General features: G+C 37.2%; 1 protein-coding gene across 1 annotated transcript; it reads right to left on the reverse strand.

Moving 5' to 3' along the window:
- Positions 1-247: 247 nt before the first annotated feature.
- Positions 248-1,697, reverse strand: LOC147496424 (columbamine O-methyltransferase). The gene is made up of 2 exons (XM_086559444.1): positions 861-1,697; positions 248-715 (listed from the first exon to the last, which is right to left on the reverse strand). The coding sequence occupies exons 1-2, from the start codon at positions 1,623-1,625 to the stop codon at positions 425-427; spliced, it is 1,056 nt and encodes a 351-aa protein (XP_086415570.1). The 5' UTR covers positions 1,626-1,697; the 3' UTR covers positions 248-424.
- Positions 1,698-7,167: the final 5,470 nt, after the last annotated feature.

Here is a 7,167-nt window from a genome sequence, read left to right on the forward strand (position 1 = left end):
CCAAATATTTTATTAATATGCAGTGAAATTACATAACGGGAGAGGACAAACGTGCTACAAGTTGCATTGCAAGTCTTTTACGAATAGCAGTTTATGGGAGAGGACAATTTTTTTTTTTTTTTTTTAAACTTGGTAATTTTGAAAAAGTATAAGGACAACAATTCAGGATAGTATAATTTGTTGTTCATGATAAACAAATTACAGTGTCAACCAAACACAGGACAAGCTAAAACTATGACATAATAACTGAGGACCAAACAACTTCGAGATTAATTATATTTTATGTAATACATATGCGGAATTGGAACACCTACTCGGTATTAAGCAATACAAAATCTTCTGCGGCCAAACATAACATTTTTTTTCTTTTTTCTTTCTTGAGCTATTTGAAGAATACACCGCAATAATTGTTTCTTCGGCTATTTCAAGAATATGCTACAATAATTGATTCAATAGCCATTATTGGTATTACTTGGTGAGAAGTAAAATTCGCTTTGCGTAAGAGATCGTCCCATTCTTTCTTTGTTCTTTCTTTTCCACTCATTAACATCATGTCCACATCCATACTCAATCTTGCAGAAGTGAACAGTGGTAAATTCTCGGTGTCGACTACAATTTCAACCAATATCACCTTCCCTCCAGTTGAAGGTAGTGCCTCCTTGGCTTTGTTTAAAATCTTGATGCAGTCATCATCCTCGTAATTGTGGAGCGTAGACTGCAAATTAACCATACAAAATTTAAAAATATATTAGGAGTTCGTAATTGTAAAGAGAGTTGGATTATCAGTTCAATATAAAGAAATTGGAAAAAACAATGATATATATAGTTCAATAAAAGTAAGTTAATGGAGCACTAGATACCTTCAATAAGATTGCATCAGCATTAGGAACAGAAGTGAACATGTCCCCAGCCACATAATCCAACTTTGGATTCTTTATAACTCTTTCTATAACATGATTTAAGTCCATAACACTGCACTTCACATGTGGGAAAGCATCAACAATTCCCTTAGCAACAATACCTGAGTTCCCACCTACATCTACAATTGAGGCAACACCATCAAGAACATTTTCCTTCATCAAACCAGATACAAGTGCAGGCAACATGAACGTACTATGGCTTGTCATAGCATCATTGAGAAGCTCATTCATTTCTGGATCCCCTTCGGTTTTTTCGTACATCGAGGTATCATTTGATTCCCAATAAGGCTTTTTCCCATCTAAGACATTAATTACATGACTCCAAACTGAGAACTCTTCCGGATGTGTTTGCAACATTACATAAGGGGCTAAGCTCTTTTGGTGACCATGAACAAGAAGTTTTGATGCAGGAGTCAACTCATATTTGTCTTCCTTAGTGATCTGATCTGTAGAGATTGTGAAGAGTTGCATGTGTACTAAATACCTCATGAAGTGATGAAATCTGTCAATGCTAGTGGATTTAAGTGGCAGATGTGTTACTAATTGGGATAATGTGACAGGGCCGTTGTTGTGAATTATGTCAGGTATCCCAAGACTAACTGTGCTCCTTAGCATAATTGTTTCAGCAAAACCAAACATGTGTTTCCATACTTGGGCTTGAGCTTTGATTTCATCATCATTCTGAAATGTGTTCGGAGTATCCATGCCCTTAGAACAATATTTACTCCTAATATATGAGATAATATATAAATGAATGAATGGTGGTATTGGTTATAATTCACAAAATCCGGCCACTCTTGTACTTATAAGTTATAATACAAGGCAAATGAAGCAAGCTCACGTGATTCTCGTGAAGTCGTGAGTCAAATTTAGTAACTCAAAAATTATTCTAGTTAATGTGAGTGTAAATGGGATCTTAGATTAAACAAAACCAGAAAGCTTGAAAATAAGTGGGGTGGGGTGCGAAGGGTGTTGACCTTAACAACAGTACAAAACGTCCTACCCCGATTTCTTGTCTGCAGGTCTTTATTTTGGGTTTTTTTGGGGAGTCATTATCAGAAAGTCAGAAAGGAAGCAGGTGACGGACGATTTTTTATTTTTCGTTCTCATTCTTTTTTATTTCTCTCTCTCTATTTGTTGTTCTCTAATTTCTATTTCTTTGTCCCCTACTTTCTCTGCCCGAGATTTTGGTTGGGAGTTCTTGGCACGTCATTCTTTTAACAGAAAATTGGATATAAGCCCACATACCCAAATTTCTTAAGTTCAGAGGAAATAACAAATTTTTTTTTTGTTTTTCCTCCATAAAAACTGAAATTTGAGAGTGACTTTTACAATTTTGACCTCTTTTATTAGTCCCAACTAAAAAAAAGCTACGAACTAAATCAGTTACCAAAAGAGTAGTGGGTTAATCAAAATAACTAAAATTCATCTTAAATCTACAAAATTCCAATTAAAAGTGAGATGAATTTCTGGAGAGACCAAAACAATGTGGAAAACATCAACTTCAAAAACGGAAAAAAGTAATGTTGATTACAACTAATTTCAATACAGCTTTAACAATTTAAAATGTATTTCTGATAATTTTGAATAACATGTTTAAGCTTTGTTTGATGTAATTCAAATTGTGAAAGGACAAATGGTTTTTTTTATAAGACAATCGTATTATTTGATTGCAGTACATCTTGGAGCAATACACACGCACCCTTGTTTGATGAGTAGCCTTGATTGACACACACACCTACAATCTGCACACATTAGATTTTCATATTATTTATTTGTGGAAGAAATTGACAGTTACAAATGAAAGGGTAAAAAAGAGAAATAAGAAGTTTTAAAAACAATTAATACACCCAAAAAGTGACGTGTTATTAAAATTGGAGTAGAATCAAAAGATAATATTGGTCTTTCTCTAGACAAAAAGCACACTAAAGAAAGTGTCTAGAGCCCAATTTCTAGATTCTTTTAAGCCATTAAGGATTGACTTCGCAACTTTGTGTGTGTTGGACCATATGCTGTAATCGCCCCCAATTAAATATGGCTACCGACCCCTTTCATTTTGTGTTGGGCAGACCTAAAAAAAGGTTTATTACAAATTTACCATTGACCTAAAAGGTATGTTTTGTATTGGGCCACCTCCAAATACATCAAGTTAACTTGTTTGGCACCTCTTATAGCCCTTTTTACTACATCAAGTCCTCTATATGGTCGGGCATAAAGTGGGGATTGAAAAAGATTAGCACAAGATGTCAATGGAAGATAGGCTCTGGTAGTAATGTGGATATTTGGAGGGACAATTAGCTGTGTTGCTCTTCTATTAAAAAATTACTTAATCTCACTGATGGGGACCTAAAGAATTGTAGGGCAAAAGTGCATGATTAGAGAAGGTTATTGGGATGTTCCAGGGGAGGTTTAAAACATTATTGATCGGACTGGATGCTCAATTCAGTCTCTGGTGGCACCGAATGTAAATGAAAAGGACCAGCTGATGTGGACTTCTGACATGAAAGGGATCTTCTCAGTGAAATTAGCATACAACGAAATCAGGAAGAAAGGTAATAAGGCGGACTGGTCCCAATGGCTCTGGAAGCCCAATGTACCGAAGAAAAATGCCGTAACGGAAGCTAATTAGCAATGCTGCTGCCGTGGATTCCAATATCCAGAAGAAATGTATTCACCTTTGCTCCTGATGTCCAGTATGTGGGAAAAGTGTTGAAAACCTCAGTCACCTGCTGTGGAACTGTGAATTTGCTAGGAAAATTTGGGAATGGGTGGCGAGTCAGTTCAAACTTAGAAGTGATTGTAGAAACTTAAAAGAGGCTAATGTTGCGGCATCAGGGAGAAGTACTATGATTAAGCAACTATGACACTTTGGAAGCGTTGAAATCTGATTGTGCATGAAGATAAGACGGCGTTTAGTTTTTTCTTGTGTACATCCATGATTAGAAGAGAGGTCAGAAATGCATCTTTGTTGGTTATAGGGCATTCTATGAATTGTATTTGTGATCTTCAGACCTTGAATGCTTGGAACCTGAAGGCCATGTTGCCTAAGGCACCAGGAATTACGAGTTGTTGGTGGACTCCTCCTCTTATTGGAACCATCAAAATTAACTGTGATGGCTTGTCTTTGGGCAATCCACGAAATGCAAGTTTGGGGGCATCATACAGAACCAGTGTTGGTGACTTTCTCCTTGTAATTTGGAGGAAAATTGGGGTCAATACAAATTACTTGGTTGAAGTTTTGGCCATTTTGGAAAGCATTGAAATTGCTATACGGCATGAATGGAAGAAAATATGGGTAGAATTAGACTCAAGTGCTGTTGTAGTTGCGTTTGGCTCGGGTGCTCTCCCATGGGAGACTAAGAGAAGATGGTTGCATTGTAAGAATGAGCTGGAAAGTTGTGTGATTACTTCAACTTGGAGGGAAACAAACTTTACAGTTGATCAGGTGGCTAAGCATGCCCACTCCATGGCGAGTGAAGACTTGTGTATGTACTATGGTAGGCCCCCATGGATTTATAAGTGGGAGGCGGAGTCTAGCACTTACTATCATTTTGAATGACTGATTCTGGGTGCTCGGGGATGAATTTGAGGCCTACTTAGTAGGGTTGATTTTCATTCCCTTCACACAGAATCATGAACATGTGTCTCTGTGGATGTTCTACTTTTTCTTTTCTTTTCTGATAAGAGCCCAAAACTGTAGTTTTAACCCTGTAACAGACATACTTTTAGACCAATTATGTGAGTAATAATTAAGAGTTAACACTGATTACATGTTTTTATGCATTTCAGGCTTCAAAGTCCATTATGTGCAGAAATGTGCCACCTTAGCGAGATAAAGGAGCAAAGGTCGGTTACTAAGGAGTTCCGTGATTAAAGGCCAAGATTCAAGAAGACAAAGCCTTTCTAAAGCCCGGTCAAAAGCTGAAAAGTCGACGCGGGTAGAAACAGTACACAAAGTCAGCAGAACTTTCGAAGGCCATATCTTTGGACTCAGACCTCGGAATGGGGCCTACCTTATGTCAAAATGACCGACTCGGAAAGAGCTTTCCAATGGTCTAAGCCGTGATCCAATCAGAGGAGCACAAGTGGACGAAAAGTCTGTTGAAGCCAACTGCAGCTGAAGAGGCCTTTTTGGACTGAAAGAATTGGGTTTTGGGCCTGATTCTCTGGCCCAAAACATGGCTCCAAGCCCATGCACGATTTTTGGATCTGAAAGTATAAAAATAAAAGCTTAGCACTTTGTTAATGGTAGACTTTTTAGTAGAGAATAGTAGATTTTTAGGTTAGAAAATAAAGGAGTGTAGAATAGAAAGTAGCCATTAAAATAGCTTCTAGATCTATATTTAATTGTTTTAATTAAGTTTAATTTAAAATCCAATTCTTGTTTCAGATTAAACTATTAGAATCATTACTCTTAATTAGTTTGATTAATAAAATAGCTAGTTGTTAAATTTCGATTCTTGTCATTTACATTTGTGTTAGATCTGATTTCATTTATTACTTGTTATTCAATTCTTAGTTATTAATTAGATTTTAATTATTGTTTAATTTAGATTAGTAAATTTCAATTCTTTATATCATGTTTAGTTTAACTTTAATCGGAAATGATTGCGTAATGATTCTCGGCTAAACCTCCATTAGAAGGGGTTGAGAAGCCTTGATGAAAGCTTGATTCCAACTATCGTAGAATCGTCGTAATTTCCTTTCCACTCTAGAAACGATTAGTTCACCATGAGAATAGGTTTAATCATTCACATGCGAGTTATGAATTGGTAGGAATGCCATGTGTAATTAGGGATTAGGAATAACCAATTGTTCGAAGCCAGATTCAATTCAATTCACGATGATTAATTCGTTAATAGGATTAAGTCGAGTTAAGGTGGAATCAATCCCCCTCGAACTCCTTATCATCGAATCAACGTAGCATTCCCTTAGTTATTTTGATAACCGACTAGTTGCATCTTGTGGGTAGTTGCATCGTAGTCTAGTTGCCTTTTTGTAAATCTCTCATTAGACCTTAAGTAGAGTAATTACACGTGATAACATAGCATGCGGAAGGACTAGGAGTGGAACGAATAACTCTACTCCACTATATCTCATAGGATTGAGAGTAGAATCTTTGATAAGCAAATTAGGCATCATAAACTAGTTTTAGTTTTACTTGCGTTTGTAAGTTTCATCGCTTTATTTCGTAGGTAAAACTATCAATTTTACATTTATCAAATGGCGCTGCTGCCATCTTAGTTGCACTTTCGCATTGTTTTCGTAGTGTAAGTACTTTTCTTAAAAGTCCCATTTCACCCACCCACCCGTGTTTGATTCATACTGTGGCTTTCCGTTTCATCGTTGAAAAATTTCAGCGAGAAATTACATTGGCCAGCCAGCTCGGAAGAGCGACCTACTACTACATATACTTTGAACAACGAGCGACCACCCTAAAAACACACTGTAATTTGAAAATTACCCGACAGCGACCAAGGCTTCTATCTGAAATGCGCCCAGCCGCTTTGTTAATTTTTCCGGAATTCTAAAGTTTTGACTCGAACTTTGATTTTTCAAATTTTTCAGTGTTCTAACCTGTTATATACACTGAACACGCGTAAACAAGAAGCTATTCATAAGCAAAGCAAGGACGCAATCAGGTATTCCTTTCTTCCACACCTCGCATCTCCTGTTAGAGTTTTATACTAGTATATCAGAATTGTTTGGAGTGTTGATGTGTTTAGCTAAGTTTGGTTTTAGCCTTGTATGAGATTAAGGTCTGGCCGAACAAAAACACAGAACGTAATTACACAACAACGTCAACAAACAAGTCTATCTAGTATACCACCCACTACACCTCTAGCTACTATTTCACACACATCACCTGACACAATGCCCGACGAAGAAGAGACTCCTCTCGACTTCTACAAAGCCTTGGCGATAGCCCCAAATCTTGCATCGTTCTAGCGGACCCGATTGGGGATTTCGAATCCCCAAATATTTTAATTTGTTACCCGTTTTCATGGATTAGACCATGAAAAACCTTATCGGCTACGTCGTGGGATTGAACAAGTCCTAACAACATTCCACCATCCTACGGTTGGTGCGGAACAAATTAAATTCAGGGTATTCCCTTTCACCTTAGTCGATAAGGCGTCTTGGTTAACTGCCCAAACGCGCTAATTGCAGGGACTCGTGGGCTAAACTTGTTCACCTTTTATGGAACATTTTTACCCACCCCTAAAGACGGACGAGATGCTTTCCA

This window comes from Coptis chinensis, chromosome 5 (genome assembly GCF_015680905.1).
Source record: "Coptis chinensis isolate HL-2020 chromosome 5, ASM1568090v1, whole genome shotgun sequence".
In the NCBI taxonomy this organism is placed as follows: domain Eukaryota; kingdom Viridiplantae; phylum Streptophyta; class Magnoliopsida; order Ranunculales; family Ranunculaceae; genus Coptis; species Coptis chinensis.